Source organism: Mytilus trossulus, chromosome 1 (genome assembly GCF_036588685.1).
Source record: "Mytilus trossulus isolate FHL-02 chromosome 1, PNRI_Mtr1.1.1.hap1, whole genome shotgun sequence".
In the NCBI taxonomy this organism is placed as follows: Eukaryota; Metazoa; Mollusca; class Bivalvia; order Mytilida; family Mytilidae; genus Mytilus; species Mytilus trossulus.
In genome coordinates this window covers 79,007,466-79,032,846 of record NC_086373.1, presented here as the reverse complement: position 1 = coordinate 79,032,846, position 25,381 = coordinate 79,007,466, and the positions used below count along the sequence as shown (strand labels likewise).

Below are 25,381 nucleotides of genomic sequence, written 5' to 3'. Positions count from 1 at the left end.
ACACACTTTCGAGGAAATCATTATAGAAAATACACTTTTAAATTATCTCAAATTATAAGATTATTTTACCTGAACCTGACTGCATCACACAATTTCGATTGACTTTCATCTGCAATTAAAATTTCTATTTAGTTAGCTTATAATATATTAAATAATTATTCTGCATGCATTGCACTAGTATATCATCATAACATTCAACCGATGTTGATCAAATGTGGACGGATACAAGCGACATCATTCCCAATACTGCCTGACGTCTCCAACAATCAAATGACCGTATAGACATAGAAGATATAAACTAAGACGCGTTACAGAGATTTTATTTATTTATAAGGTCAAGAGGATTAATATTTGTCAATATATATACATATGTTTGTGAGATTATAAACATATCCGTAGTAATAATCATTTACTTCACAAAGCATCAGTTTTTATTCTGTTATCTATTGTCTGATTAAATCATCAAGATTAAATGTGTTACATAACAAAATTGCCAACAAGTATGTGACAAGGGGGACGTCCAAACCCGAAATAATTACTGAATTAAAGCCTAATCAGTCCATCAAATTCCAATCCTTCTTGTATGTTTCTTACCTGTTTTACACCTGTAATTAAATATTACACCTCAACCTTGTTAACAGCTGATAGGGATCTACTAAGTCTCTCTATAGCACTGCACTGACGCTATTTAAAGCGACAGACTAAAGACAGACGTATCAGAGTTAAATCAGTCAGAAATAATATGGATATACCCCCGTGACGTACGACAATACACAAGGACAGTTTATACAGATTGCTCGAGACAGTCCTCATTTATTATCCAAATAAAAATATCACACGGTAAAACTAATATCATTTTATTGTACTGCCGTGAGGAAGATATTAAAAATCCAAGTACGAAAGTTGTTACCTGAATAAAATCATATAATCGACTTTTTGTAGTAGATTTTGTCTTTATTTAATAGGAGATGAAATTCTGTTGATTTTACAATTGTATTGAAAGTGGTGTTAGACAGCTCTGGTTGCATAGTATTATGACATAGCTTACAGGTTATAGTATGTACTGCTCGGGTCAATTGCGCTTATCAACTCTGACGGAGAATTAATATCACTAAGTTTGATTGGTTCGTGTGTTGTTTGTTGTTAGATGAATGGGCGGTGATATAAACAGTTATGTTATAAACTATGACTTGGAATTTAAACATAATTTACTAACTACTTACAACTTTTACAATTGCACATGTTCCATTCACAAACGAGGATATGAATTCTAGAGATAATACGTGAAAATAACGAAATAAAGATGCGTATTTTAAGAAACTTACAGTGTAAATTCTTGGATGTGTGGAACTTAGCATGGTTATTTTGGCGTGAGTATTTTTTAATATAATTGAGTTAAATATGATTAAAATTAGATATGATGACACTTGCATGTATGCTACTTCAGATTTTCGATTCCCTAAAATATTTACGCAGTTAGCACACTTTTATAATTTTCCAGGTGAAGTGCATCATATACGGCTTGTATTGTTTATACGGTGTAGATAATAAGTTATGACAAATGTGCACTTAAATATTTGAATAAAGTAAGACTTAGGCTATCGTAGTTCATCAAACAAAAATAAATAATTCAACAAACACATTATAAATTTTCTTTGTACGATATAATACTGTATACGCTTGAACAGGAAATGTAAAAAAAAAATACTGTCTGAAGTTTTAAAACAAACTTTAATAAAAAAAAAATACACTGATCCAAAATGTTATAGAACTGTTTTCGTGATCATGTGTGATCTGATTTTAATCATTGCTATAGTCAGTATTTTATCTAAGCATCTTTTATAACGTCAACAAACATGATAAAAATTGAGGCTTTACAAATCTTAGATTTTCATAAATGATATTCTTCTTAATGTTTGTCTTAATTTCCAGTAGTTTTCTCTTAAAAATTATGAAATAATTTGAACTTTGGATGAATTCAAATTATCTATCTCATTTTATTTCAAATTATATTTTGAATAATTGGTATTCTTGTTCCACAATTTCGCACATCTGACAGAAAGCGACAGAGTATAACTTAAAGCTATAATAAAATCAATCTTTTGAACTGTTAACCTTACAACCAAATGACCCCGTATAAAATTGATATGTAAGTTTCACTGTCCAGTAAATCACCCGTTGGACATGTCAATATACAAATTAAGGATGTTTAAATGATTATGAATGGAACAATCTAACCAGATATTCCTGTCAAATATCTGTGAATGCCTTCCAGCTCACCGAGCAATATGCAAAGCAGATGATATCATTTGTTATTTGACAAGCAAATGTCGAAGAGCTGTTGAATATATTGGAAAAGGTTTTGAAAACTTGTTGATATGTCTGCCTTTATTGTAAGCTAATCATACTTAAATTTGCACCGAGTGATTCAATAATATATTGATGACCATGTCTCGTCGAAGTCTAATATATTGCAACATCAATAATGATGAACTTGGGACTACATGGACACTGATGGAAGAAATGTGTATCATCGAAATTTCGGTTGAAAAAAAAAGGGGATTTTTTTCTACTTTAAGTTACAAAAATAAAACAATAATTACAATTTCGGAAACCTATTAAAGTTTCACAGCAATGTCTTTAAAATTAATTTTAGCTCAACAAAAAAACTTTTTGTATTACATTATATCTAATTTTTTTTACTATACAAATCCTTGGTTGAATGAAGGTAATTTTTATTATAGCAGCAATATCAAAACTGTCACTGAAATATCTTTTCAAAATAAAAAGAAAAATCTGTTTTTACGTTTTCGAATTATATGTTTTGTTCTATAACGCATTACAAAACTAATGGAAGAACAAGTATATTCCAAACAGCATATATAATAACCGATGATACATGAAGATAAAACTTGTGGTATATCTCCAGGCTATATAGTCGTTTGTCATGTAATAAAACATGGCTCGTTTATACATATTCAATTCACGTTTATCAGTTTTAGACTTTTAGCAGGCTCATTAATAATGAAACTACAAAAATGTATTTGTAATTATTTTTGTTTCAAATTCTGACAAGATGAAAAATCTTTATTCTAATGAAACGGAACGTTCTAATCTTTTATTTACAACAAATATTTACGGCAGTGATAAGACGTTAGAATTTATAGAAAAGAACCGATTTCCCGATATTAAAAAGTTCGGTATGTAAAAAGAATGATATGCAAGATACCAAAGGTGACAACATATTTATACTGTCTTGCTTAAATGAATCATTTTGATTCTTTTCCTCAATTTCAAGTGCTTCGCAAGGCCGTATATAATTCAAACTGAAACAATTCAGTTTATATATATACACTGGTGTTCTTTTTCGCTTTTATACTTCAATCACAATCATAAATAATGATTCAGTGACATCTGGTTGCTTAACCGTTCAGTGACAAATATTAAATGCTTATTCAATATGTTTATTAGTAAACCAAAATGACATTAGCTAGCTGAGGATTAAAATGTAGATGTCATCTAATGATTATTATCAGTCAAACTATATGCATCTTTCCACTTCTGAAATGACCAGAGCGAGTCTGAAATCGTACATCAATGTACTTTGACTTCTGCCACCAAGTTGTCTCGTTTTCCTTCGTGTTTCAGAATTGTTACAATGACTGAAAGAATCTGTAAATTAACATCTGGATAAAATGATGTTTGTATGACTTTCTATCTCTTTTCAGTAAATATTGGACTTTTTCATCATTTTCTATTTCTCACCTGTTCATTTACCTGTTCGAAGTTTACTTTTGATAAGGATTCCATAGTGATCGTTTGATGTATCATTATAATGTGTTTGTATAGCCTTACACTTAATTCTCATTAAGTCTTGATCTGTAAACAAACTTTGTCCCCGCCTTTCCGTTTAGTATACATAAATCACTTTAGGGATTACGAAATAGAGTACCGCTACATACCACTGTTTATGTTAGGCTTATTTGAAGATGCCCATAAAAACACAAACTTCGCTTAGATAACGTTCACTGTTTTCGTTTTGGGACATTTCAATTTTAAAAATAGTTGACCTTCATTAATGACTAGGGCGAAAACTGGGTAGAAATATATAACCAACTGCATATCAGGCTTAAAAAAACATGTACTTGGAATATAACATAAAATATACTAGCAAATAAGCTAAACGCATGCATAGAAAGATGTGATCATTGCAACACATGTAAAGAAAAACACCACCGTTGTAGGGCATTCGAAGAAGGACATATACGAAAATATATCCCTTAAACCTAGAGCACTTTGGAAAACTAATTGAATTTTTGTTTAAATCAGTTTGAATTCATACCCTCCCCCTTTTATCGTCGTCTTGTCTCGATGACCTACACCCGCCGTCTACATTTGTTCATATTTTGAATTTGAACATATATTCTCGTTGGCTCATATTATAGTACCCTTTGTATTGCCATTGGTGAAGTTCTTATTCTAATAATCACTGCAATAAAACTTCAGTACATTAAAGATGAGGTGTTCTACACTAAAACAACGTTATTCATTTATATGTCTGCAATCTTTACAAAATAATTTTATCAAAAGCTTTAACTGCCAATTATTCCCATGAAACCCCGATTTATATAACATTTTCGATGTAAAATCAAGCCTCTGGCACATTAGAGTTCAGTGTATACGATATCTGTCAAATAAAATTGTGCAGCATCCCGACTCTGTCTAAATTATCTAAATAATGGTAGATAAACGGTTTAATTGAAGCAGTGACTGGCTAAATAGTCTGATAGACACATGCCATGCTTATGCAATACTTTCGGTTAACTTCCAGTGGTGCCTTAATTATCTTTTTTATGAATGAAGAATAAGCCAAGGCTGTCGTTTACCTTTTTGAAAATATCAGAAAAAGTATATAAATTGTTACCCTTTAGACGCAGAAGGGAACTAATCATTAGGATAAGCGTAGCATGTACTTTGTCAAACCAAGTCTGTATCATATCGTTACGTATTACAGCCAAGCCATTTCAGCCAAATAATAAATATTCATAAAGATTACTGTCCGAAGAAAACACTAAAAGAAATGCAATGAGGGCCCTAAAGAAGTGTGTTGTCCTAAGCGTTTCACAATGTATATCTAGTCGAAAAGCAAATGTAAAAACATGATGTAACAATTGACTCTCTAAAAGAACAAGAGGGTTGTCATTTGTGGAGCAGGAATGGCTAATACTCACTATTTATACTATAGACTAAATGCTCTTTGTATATTTTCGTTTGCCATGTTATTTTCTAAATTTACTAACTGCTCTTTGTATATTTTCGTTTGCCATGTTATTTTCTAAATTTGTATTTACACATGCAAACTTTAACTGAATGGCAAAACCAGACATGCGAATACTTATTCAAAAGATACCGATTGCACAATAGATTTATTGTAATAGATGCAGATAGTCCAATTAAAAGTTAATATTTTCAGTGATAAGCTTAACAAATACGACCGTGCATTGGGTTTTCTGAGGATATTAGTATCTAAATCAAAATTTATATCAGTTCTGATTAGAGTTCTTTTTTCTATAAGTTTAACAATGTTGCCATATTTCTAAATCTTGTAGTTTGTAAAATTTATATGTACATTTCATGACTTTTATGGACGGTAACCTTTAACTTAAACTTTCTTATCGATATTTCAAATGCTTGATTTAGTTTAAATACTGGGGATAAAGTGGAAAGGAGATTTTTATTATGATCAGCTTATAAAATTGTTAAGTGGTGATTAAGCAATCAATATCAGTAATCAACAGAAAATCAAGAGGTTTCAAGTAGGTTTTGGTCGTAAACAGATTAAAACTTTATTGTGTACTTCTGATATACGACGGGTGTGTACATATATATCAAAAGTAAATATTCTATTTTGCGACTACATTTTATGTTTTACTGTGGTCGTGAAATATAGGAAATAAACATATATGCAATTTTCTATCATAATATGCAGAACTGACAATTATCACTTGAACCCCATTTTTGTCGGTGGGTTACGGGTATAATGACAATTCGTAGGAACAAACTAAAAACATGTACGTAACATGTCTGATCTTAAAAATGTAATACAGTGTCAACGTTGCAATATTATAAAATATGGATTAAAAATTACGCAACTTTTCAAAAAGCACTAATCTGATTTTTGTTTGCTAACCAAGTAATGACCAAATAAAATTTAGGAAGCGAATTAATTAAAAATAAAAATAATATATATTATCAGCGACATACAATACATATATGTCTCTGGTATTATATATCTTTTCTATATTTATTTATTTTTTTGCAACGGGTCATCTACCGTAACGGCTCAAATCATCAGTTGTCGTAAGGCTGAATGTTTCAGTTATTTACGTGTTGAATTTGAGATCCACAAGTTAAATGTCGTTATTGTTTTTTTCAAATGACCAAATCAACTACTTACAACACGAAACAAACTGTTGGAATAATTTTATTATTACATTAAAAGTTGGAAGAGATTGAAGGGAAATGCTTCTGTCCTCAGTTTACAATTAACTTGGTGGTGATTATAATTTATCCGAGGTCAAAGATAATATACGCCATTGCAACATTTATAAATGACCTAATTGATTAATTCAATCGACTTTACTGTCATTGTTTAGCTTTTTTTTTTCATTTACTTGAAAATTGCAAGCGTTATAACTTTATTTCCTGTTTTCTAATAGACCCCTGCCACCACTATATTTTTCTATTAACTGATTTAATTCACACTCTGTTGCCTTATTGATATTTTGTTTTCAAAATCATTTTTTTTCTCTGTCGTATATATTTTTTTAATGAACAGTCTATAGGTCTATTATCAAACTTTCTTTCAATTTTAACAGCAATTGAATGTCATAATAAAAGTAACCTACAAGCTGTTCAGAAATTTTGTGGTCATTTTAAAATTTAACGCAATATTCATTTTACAGATCATATTGTGATAAATCATTGAACGTTATAAACATTCGATTTTGACATTGACTCGGGGGGAAATGCCCTGGAAACTGAACTTTGATTATGTTGATTTGCATATTATGAAGAAGGGTTTATCCTGTTATATGCCAAGATTTTACCAACTTGACATAAACAAGATACTTCGGTCTATGATTGATTGTGATACTATTTATTAATAAATGTTAAAACAAAAGAGAATAAATTCACCATAAGACCTGGTGTCAATCAATCAAGATTCATACCAATGTAGAGTATTTGGTTACCGATATGAAAGTCTTTTATTTCTTTATAATTCTTGTCATATAAATTTGGCAAACATATATTACTACATGTATAGATGATATCGATCATTTTAACTAACTAACTACATGTCCGACATGACACGCTGCCATTACATATATATCTATATATAATAGTATAAAATTTATACGTTATTAGAAATAGAAGATTGGCTATTAGTTTGTTCATTTTTTATATACTTCCCATACAAAGCAATTAAGCGTTATTTTTTTTTTATTAAAACTTCCAATCCATGGGTTGAAATTATATTTCCGATGTTATAAAATCTCATTTTTGACGCATCCTCGTTTGTCAGAGAGTTAAGAGTGGCATTAATGGTCCAGTTTATCTTGTTTGTACCTGGTGTAATTAATTTTTGAGACAAATGTCAGATCATACTCGCACGGCAACACATCTCAATAAAAGTCGAGTTTTCTATTTGCCCACATACATTACAGGGGACTTTAACTTTAGTATTGTCACGAACATCTTCATTTTTTTGCAGACAAAATGTTGGCATCTTTAAAATACAAAAGTCCTTGTTATAAATACCTCAGGTTAGAAAAGTTAAAAAAATATATGGGGAAATTTTCAATGTTTGACCATGATGTTACAAATACATTATTATTTTATATTTTCTTAGAAATGATAAAAACTATAAACATAATTATATTAACAGCAAAATTTAAGATCTGCAATTTTTTTTGTGACTTTGTTCCCAGAAGAATGAGAAATGGTTCACATGACATTTAAAAGATATTTTTTTATTACCTCATCTCATTTTCATGTACAGATCTGTACATTTATCAAGATTGTCACACGAATTCATCATGCTGACATACCTAGAAAGTAGCTAGGGATTAGACCAGGGCACGCTCTCTTTCATTTGTCTCATAAAGTAAGAGTTATTTTGAAAACTTAATCATAAAGTTTATTTAGGACTTAGTGCTTTAAATATTTCGTTTTTTAAATGCACGTATCACCCAGAAAAAGTAAAATGCGTTTGGGTTGTTAGACATTTAACGTCCCGCGGTGTATGAAAACAGATCAAATTGTTATTTTTGTCAAGTAATCTATCTCTCTTTTAAAACTACTCAATGTCAGTTGGCACACGGTAAATTAGTTTGATTTTGTATTAAACAAATATTTACCCAAGACAGATGAAATCTTGCCATATTTCAAACTTTAACCGAGGTTAAAGAAACCGTTTATTCCATTGTTAGGCTCTAAATGCAGTAATCTTGAAGATATAAAAGGTATTCCACGACATAAGAATGTTAAAAACGTTTTTATATTTTCAACAAAAATTACAAAACTAAATTGAAAAGTGGAACAAAAAAAAGCTTTTAATGAACTTTCAGAGTTTCCATATTTTATAGTTCGGTTAATTTGTGGAAGGAGACACCGGAAGTCATTTAACCAATTACATTTTTATCGGGCGACTCAGAAGTGTTTCTATATTATTAGTACAAGATCTTGAATCCGGTTTTTTGTTTTTTTGTGAATATACATTTCCCCCCCCCAAAAAAACATCAAAACGAATGTGTTTTCATATCTTCGTAAGATGATTTCTCCGATCTTAACGTTTTTTTAGTTTCCTCGTGTAAAGTTCCCATTGTATCAAACTGACTTAAACCAGTTCCAACCTATTTGGGGGAAAAACTCATTGTCAAGTCCATACAAATATCTGCAGCAGTTGTTTTGATATAAAAAAATTGATGTCCCTTCTAAAATCATACAATACGAATGTTAATCATTTTGAGATACGAATTTCTGGCAACAAAAGCAGTGATTAGAATTTTTAATTACCTGTTTTCATTCCTCGTTAATTCTTGGTTTTTGTAGATATTGTCATTTTAAATTCTAACAATATTAAAATCTATAGAGGAAACATAATTTTAGACTCGGATTCAGGACACAATTTTATGATTTGATTTGATTTTTGGTCACGGTTTTTATGCCACTTTTAAACACTGCATTGTGGCTATTTCGTGGCGGTCAGTTTTTACTGATGGAGGAAGCCGGAGTGCCCGGAGAAACCCACCGACATTCGAAAGGAAAACTGACAATCCTAGTTAATTAAGATTGAATTCAAGTGCACCCGCACAAGCGGGGTTCTAACTCCCAACGTCAGTGTTGACTGGCTTGTTATTACAGTAGTAACTACTTAAACCACTCGGCCACCGAGGCCCCACACAATGTTATGAAGAACGCTAAAATGGTCCATTTGATTTCAATTGAAATACTTGAGTAAAACAAAGTTTCATACTTTGACTATTGTTTAAATTTTGATTTTAACGTGCATCTCAAATACCTATTAAGTATTATTTATGTCGGGTGCTGAAAAGGGGGACAGTTCAATTATATTATTAATTGTATTTGGCTCACAATGATCTAGTGTTGAAGTGGAACGGCGAGTACTATAGTATATAATTGCTTTGATCGCAATTTTCTACGCGTTTTATATGTCAATATTGTTATAAAAATTATGTGTTTCAGAAGACAATTTTTCAATTAGGACATATTAAGAGCTTCCAGATGGGTTTTACTTGTAACAGAATCATAAAGATTTATGAATTAAAGCAAATGTATTTAAAACATGTGTTTCAATATATACAAGTTGTCTCGTTCTGTGCGTGTGCGTCGTTTTCTTTTTATTAAACCAATGATTCGTTTCAATATTACTCTCAAGGAGCATACGGGAGACTGAAGAGTACAACATATTAAAAAGATAATTGTTCAACTTTCACAACTTTAAAATTTCAATTGTGAAACCGGTGTATGTGAGCCATTTGATCTATAAAGATCTGTCAGAGTTTAAAAGCCTTCTGATATCATTTAAGGCGCACCCCCCCCCCCCCCCCCCCCCCCCATCCCCATCCTACAAAAAACAGAACTAGAAACATGGGCGAAACAGCAAAGTTCAGTGACAGCAATCAGGTTTACAGACATTATCGATCTCATAAATATAGACAAACCCTACTCTGTATCAGAAGCAGAACTTGTGACGACACGTGCTATTTGATTATAATAATTATTGTGACGTAGTTGTACGACTAATCTCTGTTGGAAAATTTCTTTCAATCCTGAAAAAACAATCAATTTATCATAAAATCGGTCCTATTCTGAATTTGATAACACTCTTTTGGCAAAGCAAAAAGTTGTAAATATGCATTTTTTACCCAATTATTTGTTCAGAGTCTTGCCTCTGATTTTTTGTCTTACAATACACAGTAAAGAATTCGACCAGATTCGGGTTATTTTCCTGATAGTTTGTTTGACATCATAGTGAATCAGAAGTGACTTAGCAGTCCGATATTTTCATTATGTGACATAAATTCTTGCCTAAAAAATTATCTTGTTCATTCTATCTTTTATGAGTTCATAAACTACCCAAAATTGTGAAAAGTCATTTCATGCAGTTTGCATTTAATGGCAAGCATCTTTGTAAAAATAGTGATTGCTAAATTCTTCAGCCCTCAAAGGAAGCCGTTATTGCAAATACAGATCATTCTTTCTCCGACAGATTATGTGATATACGGTTACTGTTGTCTAAGCAGGTGTATAGGCATCCTGACAACAGAGAGTTATGGATATCAAGGCCCTGTAAACATGGAGAAACAAATGTTGAGTTGTCTGAGCACTGATAACGTTAACTTTTATACTTACCAATATCTTTAATTGGTTTTAAATATAATTAAACAGATAGTGGTGAAAAAGATCCGCTCGTAGATATCAAAATGACCTTTAACGCATGCCTGTTGGAAATGACAAAAAAGCAATATCAGAAAATGAACTCGATTAAAACAGCTATACTTTTACATTTTTCTTACTTGAATAGGGATAAGTTTCCTGAAATTGCATGATGATTAATAATTGAAACTGGATTATGAAATATTCATAACAATATAAACAGATTAAAAAAACAGAACGGTGTCTGCAAGTCTCCCAAACCCTGCAATTTCATGACACTTTGGAAATAAACAAACCAAAACACTTTGAAAACTTCCTCGACTATAACAGTGTGAATTCACAAAACATGCGCATCAATACTTCTTATTTATGTGTTTACCTATTAATATTTATATAGCCGTTAATGACTGATTTAAAACAAATCTAATAAAACTCATTTACATCTCCCGGTTTTCTGCAGGCTGGCTTTTTTATTTATGTTTTATCAAACGTAATTACGTTTACGTTATCACAGATCCCCCAGCGAAGTTGTGCATTTAATTATGTAAAATGCATTTAAAGCCCCAACAGACATATTTTGCAAGAAATGTTAATGGAACACCGTTTTATACGCATGGTTTTATAACGGCATTGGGAAATAAAGAGCGTAGACAAGTAAAAAAGTGTTATGAAACTCATATCAAATTAAATGATACAGAAATATGAACACACAAATAAAGTGTGTGCTTTAATGATTTACTTTCATTAGCTTACCCTAAAAAAAAAATAGCACCATCGACAACCGGATCTTATGTTTTAATTCATTGTATACATGTATTTTATTATCAATGCATATGAATGGGGATATGTATTTTGGAACACCCCTTTCTCCTGAATTGGAACCCACATTTAAAAAAGACTGTATCCATCCATGGTGGGTGTTGTCCTTGAACTTCTGTTGAAGCGTCGTTGGTGTTTACTCTCAATATAGATGCTGACATGGTAAAAGCGCGTGGGGTTGCTGTCTCGTTAAAATTGATCATAAATTACCAATTTTGAGTTAATATGTTGATTTTACATTACTAAACGAACACTTATTATACTAAGGTGTTCTTGTTAATTCCTTACTGTCGCCACTTAGGCCGCATATATGGGCTTGGGAGGTCTCATGTTTGATTTAATGTATATTTTCTTGATTTATCTGTGTATATAGAAAAGAAGATTTGGTATGTTTATACTTGTAATTGTGCCTGCAATTTAACGAAAAATTAATGAAGAGTTTCCCTCTAAAATGACTTTTTGGAGGGATTTTGTTCATAGATATCAATAAAGTGGAGTTGCAATTTTACCACTACTCATTCAAATATTGTTAAGTTACAGTTAGTTACTAAGTTGGCTGATAAGTCAATTTAATAGATCAAATTAAGTTGTATGGTTTATGATCATGAGGTGCAGCTGTCTTCACATGATTGTCGAAGCACAAAGACGAGAAAAACTTTTATCCTACAAACAAAAATATCCTTCAAAAATTGTTCGTTTGAAGTGCCATTATGAGAAAATATCGTATTAATTAAAATGTACAAAGATGTGGAATGTATATACATTAAATGCAAGATTTATGAAATATGACATGACATTGAAAATCATGTTTTAATTAGACAAGAACCTTGCTACAAAGTTACAAGTGATGCGCACGTACTTGGTAATTATTTCTTGTATGTTACATCTCCCTGTCTCATTAAAAATGTCATACTTATTAGAAAGTATGAATACAAAGAAAATTAAATTAATTATTCTTACAAATCTTGTCGTCTTGTATACTATTTTACGTAAGGTAGACAGTAATATACATGAAGGACATTGACCAGTGTTATTTGTTACAATTCGTTGCATAAAAGTTTATAAAAAAAAATGCTAACATAATACATGAAAATGAAAGCGGATTAAATATTCATGCATTTATTTGTGAACTTTATTGGAACTATTTTGTATAAATCTATGTGTTGGTTTCTTGGTTTCAACAAAAAGGCAGATGAGTGGCGCTTTAAATTTCTCATGCATTTATCTTTGTACTTGTATCAAGAAAATGAGGACTCCAAAGTAGTGCATTTCTATTGCACTTCAAGGCAAAAAGTTGTTGTAGTACTTGTAATGATTAAGCTTGTTCTCGGCTGACGACTACACTTTGTTTGACTGAAGCGTAATACAAGCAGATTCCAGTTAATGCAATGATGCGCAATGATATTAATAGACCTTTTTGGGGTTCAGATATTGATTAATGCTTATGTTTACGGTAAATGAGAGCGGATCTGGTTACTGTAATGGTAAACAGATATAGCTCAGTCTTGCTCACAAACCTGAACCATACACAAGGCTGTCGGGTAACCTTTATGTTTGACATATATTTCTACAAAAAAATGTTATCAGAAGTCTTTTAAACTCTGACTCTTATACAACATTTTGGTCATTTTCTTGACATATAGGGAACGGGGGTTGCAGTTTTCGTATGATGTATACATTTCACAGCAGTAAGTCAAATTTCAAGTTAGTCGGCTGAACACTCGCTCTCTTATAGCAAATGTGTACTTTGTTTGTGTAGAAAGAATATCGATCATTTGTTTAAAAAATATCTAACCAACGTATACGCACAAGTAATAAGAAAGCTTTGGTATTTACGAACAACTGTAAACATTTTGGTTTAATCAATAAAAGTATGATTCGGTAACAAGTAAAACCCATTTCGCTGCTCTTAAAATGTCTTAATTGAAAAATTGTAAGTATTTTGAAAGACATATAACAAAATTGACGAACAAATTGCGTGAAAATAGCAATCAAAGCACCCCTAAATTACAAAACTCGTCGTCCCACCTCAACACTAGATCAATTTCAGTGTTAAACTAAATATAATTATATGGTTGAACTGTTCTTTTTTTCTGCACCATCATAAATAATATTGTAAATGAGATTTGAGAAGGACGATAAAATACCGAGATATTTACAACAAAAGCAAACAGAAGTTAAGGTGGATAAATTTACAGAACAAAAATATGTGTTTCAATTTAACACCTTTATATACAATAAAACAAAAGCTCATTGTTATTGTTTGGAGGGTTGTATTCCAACAGTGTTATATACACTGTAAAAATCAAAATCGTCTAGAGAATTATATAAAAGACTGGTTAAAACTTGATATATAGACTTCTCCAGAATGTGTATTTTGTAAGTTTATAATTACTCTGTATGTTCCAGAATATTATTTTTTGTTAAGTTTATACTAGGTATCTTCCAGAATTTGTTGTAAGTTAATACTCTGCATGTTCAATGACAATTATTTCGGGCCCTGTACTTTCTGTATGAAATCACTGGGTAAATAACCATGTCTTACCAAATAAAAAAAGGAGAAGTGTGTATAAAGTCAAATAACAAAAATACATGTGCAGAACTCTGAGGAAAATTTAAAACTGAAATTCCGTAGTCAAATGGTAAAATCAAAAGCTCAAACACACCAATTTGCATACCATGTATCTTACAATATTTTTCTGTTTTCTTTGATGATATGATAGCCTTCTTTTTATAAACATACTAATTAAATGTTTTTAACTTACAGTGTGTAGATTTTGTATTGCACAATGTCCACCAGACGTACAGACCTATACGACAGATTGTTTTAGGAACTACAATACAAACCTAGCTCATATTCAACAGACAGACAAGACATTTTTCTTGGGTGTTCACATGGAAGATTTAAGGTTGTTATGTAGGTAAGTGAACTGTTTTTTGTTAATTTCTCGGAATGAATGTTTCGTGTAGGTCGTAATGCATTGAACAGACATACCATGTATAGGAGGGGGTTCGTGGCGGATCCAGAAATATTCATAAGCGGAGGGGGCCACTGACAGTCCAAGAGGGGACCCACTCCGGTCATGCTTCAGTTATTCTCTATATAATCACTCAAATGTTTCCCAAAAAAGGTGATCGGGTCCCATCCCCCTCTAAATCCGCCTCATGGGGTTTGTGAAAACTTTCATTGAAGAAAAAGTTTTTTAGCAAATACTCCTCCTAAAATGAAATGTTAATTTTATATTAATAAATATAAAAATAAGAAGATGTGGTATGATTGTCTATGAAACAACTATCCACCAAAGTTCAAATGAAGTAGATATAAGCAATTATAGACAACCGTACATCCTTAATTAAATGCCCCAAAAGAAGCATGAAAGAGCCGATTGTGCAAGGGCTGTTTAGTCAGTGAAGGTCGTTAAAAACTTCCATTTGTTGTACAGCCTTCATTAATGAGAAAAACCCATATTGTGCGGGGTCGGCTATTGAGGCTCCGACATGTTATACTAGTGGTTAGACTTTAATAAAATGTATTGAATCTGGATAATATGAAAAATTTCAATTGAGAAATTAATCAATAAATAAGCATTTTATTTAACGAATTCTTATAATGTATGGGGATTCTAGACACAGTTTCAATTTTGTTAAGGTGTGATTTCTAGTTTAAAACATTTCAACATTTCTATTAGTTTTTGGATATTCTTATATTTTTTGCTTCGAGCATCACTGAAAATACATTTATTGTCCCTCTGGAACTATGGAATAACTATCAACGAATTAAAAAAAAAGAATATTTATTTTTCATGTAATTTGCGAATTCAATATCACTTTTTTGGTTATTACACAAAATCACATTAATGCTTCCAAAACGTTATCAAAAAGCATGGATAACAGTAACGATACAGCCAGTTCCAAACTGAATAGATGTATAAGCAGGCTTTTCGTTGTAACCAGAACGGCAATCTTAATTTTTTGGAAGATTTAATAAAGTTTTTTAAAAAAATTGAAGGCTTGCCAGTTATGTTTTAAATGCGTTCTTTCAAAAATCTACGGGGGATTATAGTTTATATCTGACTGTGGTGTATAAAGAGTATTAAATGCTGTAATTACACCCCTGTTGGCGACACAAAAATTATTTTCTTATTCATATAAATGTAATTGGCTTTAATCTGCTTCTGTTAAAAATTTTGGGCGGAAAATATATAAACTACTTTTGATGTAAAGCAATTGACATAAACACTGAAAACTTTTGTTAAAGTGGAATTATGATCTTCTTCATAAAAACACATGAAATCATCCAAGTTTCCTGTACAAATTACAAAAATAAATTACTTTGACAAATTACATTTGATTCATTTTATTTTATGTCAAACAAGCTTATTACGTTAGAATATTAAAGTATTAGGTTTCATATTTTTCTTCTTTAAAGAATAGGGACAATTCTCGTTAGAATATGAGAAATGCTATTTAAAGTAATTTTGGTTGATATAAGCTATAAATCAATGTAGTTTAAATCTCATGTAATTGCTGCAATCTATTTTTTTTTTGTTAAGTTTCCTGTGATGATATATCTAATTCAAGTTACACAAGATATGTGCTTTCTGAATTATTGAAGTAGTTCGAAATCGGAAAAAAATATTAATTTGAGTTTCTCATGCATTACTTGTGATGGGATCATTTGAGTATATCATACAATTAATTTTAAAATTGAGTATTAGTTTTAAATTTAAATTTCAGTTCATATCAAGCAGCTGTTAAATGCGTACGTAAACTTCATGACCAGTGTCCAGCAGAAAAACATAAAGAGATACGTGTTGCCTTAGTCAGTTTAGAAAACACACAAACAGAACCTTCCATACTTTGTAAAGATGATAACATGTTTGATGGTAAGGACTGATTTTACAGCGCCATACAATTTGTGTCATGAGTGATTTATTGGTAGATGAATGTCAAGTGTGGACTATTTTTTGTATATTAGATACAAATAATATATCAATACATACCTTACAAGTGGCCGAGAGGGGGATATAACCTTACAAGTGGCCGAGAGGGGGATATAACCTTACAAGTGGCCGAGAGGGGGATATAACCTTACAAGTGGCCGAGAGGGGGATATAACCTTACAAGTGGCCGAGAGGGGGATATAACCTTACAAGTGGCCGAGAGGGGGATATAACCTTACAAGTGGCCGAGAGGGGGATATATTTATACAAAACATACTTTTTTCTACAACTTTATAACACGGTTGTGTTAGATAGTTTCATGCTCATTGAGTCTTGAAATTAATCACTTTTTTATTAAACATAAGAATAAGAGCCTGCTGTTTAAATTTTTTGAATGGGTACCAAATCAGAGAGATGTGGCTATTGCCTGAAATACAGCCAAACTGGCATACGACCTCTTTCAATTTCAACAGTAAGAATGTTACTGCCTGAAGAATTTAATGTATCTTATGAGGGAATGTGCATTGTATTTAAAAGACATCATTTTGACTAAATGAATTAACTATGATATTATATAAACTTATATGCCCCCCCCCCCCCCCCCCCCAATTCTAAAGATCTAGATGGACATTTAGATGTGTAACCACTTTTTGTTGATGCAAATAAAAATAAAGACCTTCTCTTACGGACTAGTCCCTTGGACAAATTTTAAAAAAAATGACACGTCCCATTTTTTAAAGATAGATGTGGAATAATTATAATGGTATCATGACATCAATCTTTTATTATAAAAATATACTCAATCATAAAACGTTGTATCAAATGAGAAAACATTACATAACCATTATTTTGGAACAGAAGACAAGAGTGGTGACTTAAAGCAAACTATTAACCGAAATCTAATGTATATTTGGTTGGTTTTACAATGAGGAGAAAAGTACTTTTTCCATTAATCAAATGTTAATCCTGACCAGGTATTCTATGCAAAAACGCAAATCTTGTAATGTTTAAATTTCTACAGAAAGTACAGGAAAGTTTATACGAATCTGAGAGGACAGAAACCGTGTTGTTTATATAACATCTTAAGGATCAATGGCTGAAACAGGAAGTACTTGACAGAAAGTAAAAAGGAATGGAAATAACAACATGCACTTTGTTGTATCAGTTTATCAAGATTAAACAGACTCTACCCTTTCCAGAAATAGCATCAGAATTTGTCTTGACATGAATGTTTCTTGGTTAAAATGTTTTTTGGGTTTTTTTTAAATTCTTAAGTAACGATTAATGGCTTTAAAATTGATACAGCTGCTTTCATTTTTGCAGCTTAAAAATATCACTCCCGTCTTATTCATAAACGCTTTGCTAGTGTTTAACCTGGGAAATTTGACAATAGCTTAGTAATAGGGGAAGAGGAATAAAATATGAACCTAAAACAAAAGATATTTAATCGATAACATCAAGACGACAGTCTGAGACGACATTATGGTTTTAATGCGATTCTTACACTATTATCCGATAGCAACGAACAAATTCCACTTATACAATATCGGTTAAACAATTTATTAGCTTCTGAAATTTTCTTGTAGGATGTTTCTTCTTAATATCATACACAGAGATCGAAAACGGGTGATTCAGTTTAAAAGCTGTTAAGAAGTTATAAAATTGGTACTAAAAAATAGAATTTACTTAGCTATTAATTCGAAATCTATATTATTTTCAGTATATGCAAGAAGCCAAAGCTGTTTTACAACAAATCAAGATTACTCAGAACGATGCTTTGAGACATCTATGGGTATGAGTGTCTCTTCCATAAATCAGGTTACCAATAAGCCATTAAACCAGTTTTGCAGGTAAGAACATTGAATTATATAGAACTAATAATTGAAAGTAAAGACAATTATTCAATAACATGATAGAAGTAATAAAGTCTTACCCATAAAAACGGAAACCAAAGACGTGATATCAATCAGAAATTGAAACCTTGGTTTTCGTATATCTTTTTTTTAAACAATATTTATCTTTCAAAAGAACTTGCATTTATGATAATTGATAAATATAAAACAGACTAGACATATATAGGGATTTGGAAACAAGAAAGAACGTCTATAGCTTCGTTTCGAAATGAAACAAACTTTAAGAAACTACTTTTCCAGCCAGGTTTCTAGCATAATACAGTATGTGTGTTGATATTCACAAATTTAGTTTTTCTACTGAATCTTGCTATTTAATGTGCAATTTAAAGTAATCTTCGTGATCATGCTGATTTCTATGTTGAATTTATGCATGAATTAAAACCACTCCTTCTGAAATAAACATTCAATTTAAATTACATAAGGTAGTCCAGAGATAAACTAATTATAAAGTTTATCTTAATCAGCTCATTTTAATTACAAAATCATCTTGTTCCATACATATATTGATACAAGCAGAGTAAATACTGCAAAATATCTATAAAAACAGCATGGCATGTTAATGTGTACCCGTAGAAACCTACAAAAGTGTCGGTGTATGGGAGTGTGATTTTGAATTACTGGAGGTTCTTTTAGTAATAAAAATGGTTTATTTGAAATGTGTACTGTTTTATAGGAAATTCAGGGAACATAGTGTCTAAAGATAAAAAAGGGATTATTATATAAATCTATAGTTTTTAAATTATAAAACGTGTCTCAACAATAATAAAAACAAGGAATATTTTTTCTGCTTCCTGGTAAAATGTAATCACCAATGCAAGTTTATTTAAGGTTTGAATTATGCGAATGTTTTTAAACACCAGAAGCAATTACATCCTATCAGAGTATACACCTCAAAAACAACTGTGTAGACTAAGGTCTTCCTGTTTTTTCTTGGTAAAGACTTCTTTCCCTAGACATCACAATTTAAACGATGCCATTTATAGGGGTTATGGATGTTGCTTCCATATGTATAAAAAGGTCTTCATATGTTTTTGTATTATTTGAATGAGAAATAATAATATCAATGTTTTATTTTGTAGCGAACTAAAGAGTTTGAATACATGTATAAGTAACAACACACAATTGAAATGTGGAAAAGAAGCTAAAAGTTTGGTTGATGTTTTAATCAGGGCAAGCATCAAAAGGAGTACAGAATGTGACAATTTAGTGCCTTTATCGGTAGGTATTGAATTTTCCGAATTAGACATTTTTGAACTTGGTGGATATTTTATTGATAGTGATTGCGTGTTAGTCGGTAGAGTATTTTAAGCTGTAACAATCGAAGTCGATAATGATTGATAGTTCTAGTACGGTTTAGTATCGGTTATACTCGGTTGTAAATTACTCTGAAAAAATGAAGCTCGGTTGCTTAGGTTTTAATGTGTAAAACAAACTGTTAGTATCATGTAATGGATATACTTGTTTCGTCATTAGTTTAAAGTCCCCCTCTTTTCCCCAAAAAAATAATAAATCCCACAACGATTTTCACTGATTTTCAATTTTTAAAGGTAATAAGTTACGTCATATTTATTATAACTTTCTATACATTGCTTTAAATTATGAAATATCCATGTGTTTCCTGATTTTAAATTTCTTTCAAATCTAATCATCCCAAAATTCAGAGCTTGAGTTAACCAAATACACAATTTGACAACTGATGGAACAATAAATCATTGATTTCCCAGAATGATTAGCACCAATACTCAAAATATAGGATTATTATTCACGTTGTATTAAGAATGGTTGCAGCATTTCATTTTGGTAAAGATATTACTGATTTGGTTTTATTTAATGTGCGAAAAGAGGCAAACATAAGACTTATTTATAGACAAAATGAATGCATTGGATTTATAAGATTGCTTATTGAATGATGGAAGTTATACTCCCAGAACGGATCAGACTGACTACTAAGCTTAAAGAGGAGACTAGATGTCGTGATATGTATAGAATAGATGTAGATACGAAGATTACATGCCATTTCTTGTTAGAGCAGTTCTGAAACGTCTGAGATATAATTATGTAATTTTCTATAATTAAATCATATTCAAAGTCATTTATCTCTGTTTGAAATACAGCTTCTTGTCTGTGTTTCTCTAGTTGACCACTTTAATTAAGTAGTATACTAACCACAATGCCGGGTAAAGGAAAGTGAAAACGTCACGATATTTATCAAGACGGTGAAGTTTCTTTTGATATTACTTGGTATATGTAGATTAAAGGGGAAGCAAATGTTCAACACTGCAAAATGATCAGATTGCAGGACTGGATTTAAAGCAGGCTTAAATATAAAAATATGATGTTAATCATCAAAATGTCAAAATGTCCCGCAATTTGTAGTAATGTTCCTTGAACGAACGCCAGTAACCTTAAATGTTTCCTCAAATCCCGTACCCCTTCCTGGATTGTGGATTTTTTTTTAAATAATATTCAAGTACGAATAAAAGCGGTACCCAATCCCTGGATTTTTTTATATTTTTAAAATTCAAAAACGAATGAAAGGAGATGTCTGGTTAATGTGGATTGCACAGAAATCCAACAACAAAAACTAGAATAATGAACAATGCGTGGTTACCGTTAGTGATACACAATATCTTTTACTTTATGTCCTGCAATGGCAATACTTAAGTTTACAAAGTTTTTAGTAACTATACAGTATATTATGAAATTGTTTTTATTTGTGAAATATGGACCTAAGAAGTAAAATGCTTTTAGACTGTATGTTCTACTGAATAAAATTAGGTCTTAGTTAAAACAAAACGTGGATCATAAACGACAGAGTGAGATTTACTCCATTAATAAACAGACATATTAAGATAAATGTCTACATTGTGGCGCGACAGAAGAATTGTAACGCGTAAATTACTTATCATTTTTACAAAAATAAGGTATAACATTTTGTATTGTTGACATATAAGTATGTTTAGCTAATGTACAAGTAAAATATAAGCTATGTAGGAAGTATTCGGGAATAGTTTTAAAAAATCGGAAACTTAAGTAGTTTATGTCCAAACGTTTTCAATAGTCTTATTCTACCCTCTTGCACACTTCGATTGATAAAAAAGTATAAGTGCCCATGAAATTGGGGGGGAAATCCACAATTTTTTATGTAAATTTTATGCATTTTATTGAATAGGATGATTTATTTAGGACACTTTAGTCCAGAAATTTTAGCTGTCATGTCATTTTGATTTCATAAACATGTCGAAATTCGTGTAGTCCTTTTTTAATGAATTATATATGAACCAAAACCTTGCCCAAATAGATGTTACCTTCGATAGAATATGTTAAAGCAAGATGTCTTATTGGGAAGGCTATGACAAGATCTCAAACATAGTTATAAGACCTGTTATTTCGATTTTGAATTCATTGCGAGGTATTCTGCGAATATAAAACGGACAAAATAACAAAAAATTAAATATTGAAATCTGAAAGACATCTGAAGGGTGTTATTTGGTGCATTTGTAAAACTTCGTAATTTTCTATTTCAAATATATATTTATTTTGTAAATGGTAAACCAAAGAACTAAAAATCGTAATTGTTAATTCCAAGAGATTTTTAAAAAAATAAAAAAATACTTGTGATAGATTAGCAGACACTTATATACTGAAACTTTTGGTTTCTGTTGTTGCCAGTTGAAAGAATAAATAGTTTGACAGACACACTAGAACTTAGGCAATACTTCAAACAAAATGAATAATTGATTTTACAATAAGGAAAGAAAGATAGATTTATTAAAGTTGTTGGAGGCAGATGTCTTCAAAATGATATCACATAAAACATTCCCTTAACTTCGTTGCAAGTACTAGAATGATGTCAAAACACTTCAATATTTCTTTCTCAAACGATATAGTATTACTTGAGAAATATGTATCAGATTAATGAAGTTCAAGATTAGATGTCAAAGCATTTTGCAGTATATCAGTTTTTAAATAACTATGATGTGCTTTCAGGCATTACATAAAATAAAAATTGACAGACCACACAAAACGCTTATTATTTAGCAAAGGAATTTTTTATAATCTTATTATGGAAAAACTCGGCGGGGAAATAATTATTTCGTGTTGAAGAAAAATGATTCGGTATGAAAATGTCTAATTCAAATTGGAAAAGTGTATATAATTCTCAAATACTGAAACTGACACTTATTATTCATTATTATGAAATTCGTATTGTTATTTTTATTATATTGATAAAAAGGGAGATTAGTTTGCTTTAAATAAATATGCAAACATTTTATTGCACCCCCGTGGCCAGTGTTTTGTATCTTTCTTATCCTTATTCTGAAGTTTGATGGCTATGTGTGCATATAAAGGGACATAATTTATGTGAAGCCAACTGTAGCTTTTCTAATCCTTAGCATTAAGTACAAAATTCAGATGTGGAACGAGCGATAAAGATTTTTATCAATGTATTTAATGTTTTATACCTAAAAAGCTTATTTCAAGTTTGTCATGCGATAGTGTCACATCTTAATTTTCTAGTCACATTATATAACTAACTGTGATTTCTTTATTTAGATTACAACTCCATTTCAGTTAAATTTGAAATTTAAATGGTTTTCATTTTTCCGTGTATACATTTTGATCGTCTTTTCATTTTTTCACATGTAAGGAAAACGAACATTTTAATTACATTAATTTCCTATTTTCTTCACGTGTTTTACTTTAAAAAAGACATTTAACAAGAACAGTAGATATAAAAGCAAGAATTTAAAATGTATACAATGACACCATCTGCCATTACAAAAGCAAAATATTGTCAGAGACTGTTTTCATTGATACGAGAATGTAGCAGCTTCTTTATGTATATATATTAGGAAGTTAATTCACAAGTTAAGTTTAAGATCATGATTAGTATCAACTACCATCATGCATTTTTCAACAGTACGCCATAATATAAATTTACTAAACAAATATATACCTTTTTGTGTTATTCTCTGACAAAACTACTTTGCTTGTGGATTGGAAAGTTTGTTATCGTATCATGAAAAACATTTCAACTTTTACATGTTCTTTTACTGTTTTCTCTTATTAATTTTTTTTTTTCATTTTTTTTTTCAGCAAGCTTCGTCTCCAGATCACAACGGAAATAATTCAAACTCAGGAAGTTGTTTATGGAAGAATTCTATACACAGAACACTTTTACTATGTTTAATATTTTTGATTTTAAAACATTCCATACGATTATGACCTATGTGGGATAATCATGTTTGATAATATTTCATCTGCTATTGTAGAGTTGGAGTTGCTGTTCTTTAGCTTATTTTTGCAATATTTCATTTTTTCGTTATTTTGTTACATTTGTTATCATTATTATTATATCTATATGTACATGTTAATCAAAGCAAACTTGTTTTATTTGTGATAAAATATTTCTCAAAACACATAATTTGTTACTAATTCCTGTCAAAATATCTTCATTGAGAGCATGTTATGCAATGAGTCTTTATAAAGGAATAAAAAGACCTCAATTAAAAAAGAAATCATTTTGACACACAACCTTCCTAAGTGACAAGCGTCAACACATATGGCTTTATCAATTTCATCTAAACATGCTTGGACCGTTTTAAAGAAACATAGCAAGAAGCTTGAACCGTTTCAGAGAAAACATAGAAACAAGCTTGAACCGTTTAAAAAAAAAACATAGAAGAAAGAAATTCACAATGAAAACATTAGATGCATGATTTGTTTATTAGTTGTAAGTTATCTTGAACTAGCTGTCAGTAACTATGGGTACTCTCAGATCAGTACTTAGTGTCTTTTTGTTGTTGGGCTGTATGTGCCTGTCCAAAGTCTGGATTCTGTAATTCAGTGGTTGTCGTTTTTTAATGTGTTGCATATTTATTTTTCGTTCATTTTTTTGGTACATAAATGATGCCGTTATTTTTCTTGTATGAATTGTTTTACATTTGTTATTTCGAGGCCTTTTATAGCTCACTTTCTATGCGGTATGGGCTTTGCTAATTGTTGAAGGCAGTACGATGACCTATAGTTGTTTTAAGTTTCTGTGTCATTTGGTCATTTCACGGCACTAGATAAGGAAATACACGAGTACCGAATTTATCAAATTCGCAGTCATACAAACACATGCTGAGCGCAAAAAGTTCTTTTTTAATTCTATTATTTATGACATCTAAATAAATCATAAAAAATATAAAATGAAACCAACAAAAGTACATAATTGTATCATTTTTTTTTATACCTATACATGAAAGCACTTATGTGACTGTCTATAATCATATAAACGTACTTACTCGAAAGCATTCAGTAAATTAATGAATTATAAATCCAATAAGCTGTATTTGCTTACGGAAATAAAGTATTATTATAGTTCATTACTTACTTACTTACTGCCCTTGTATGCCATTGGCGTGTAGGACAGTAACGCAGATTTTCCACTTTTTTGGATCGTTGGCAGTTTTCTGTAGTGTGACCCATGTCTGTTGATATTTACTAGACTTTGCATCTACAGTTCTCCATGGCGTATTTGGTCTTCCTCTCTTTCTTTTACCTTCTGGGGTCCAGTGGAGTGCTGTCTTTGTGATATCCTGGTCTACCTTTAGACAATGTCCGATCCACCTCCAGAGTCTTCTCATTATAGTTGTGGTTATATCTTGTTGTTGGCATCTGACAAAAAGGTTCTCGCTTGAAATGTTTTGGTGCCAAAAGAGTCACAGAATCCTTATAATTAATACTGTGAATATT

General features: G+C 30.9%; 1 protein-coding gene across 1 annotated transcript; it reads left to right on the top strand.

Annotated features, from left to right (window-relative positions):
• Window positions 1–929: 929 nt before the first annotated feature.
• LOC134686386 (uncharacterized) lies at window positions 930–24,045 on the top strand. Its single transcript, XM_063546058.1, has 6 exons — window positions 930–1,370; window positions 14,549–14,702; window positions 16,519–16,667; window positions 18,445–18,574; window positions 19,717–19,855; window positions 23,738–24,045. The coding sequence occupies exons 1-6, from the start codon at window positions 1,304–1,306 to the stop codon at window positions 23,864–23,866; spliced, it is 768 nt and encodes a 255-aa protein (XP_063402128.1). The 5' UTR covers window positions 930–1,303; the 3' UTR covers window positions 23,867–24,045.
• Window positions 24,046–25,381: the final 1,336 nt, after the last annotated feature.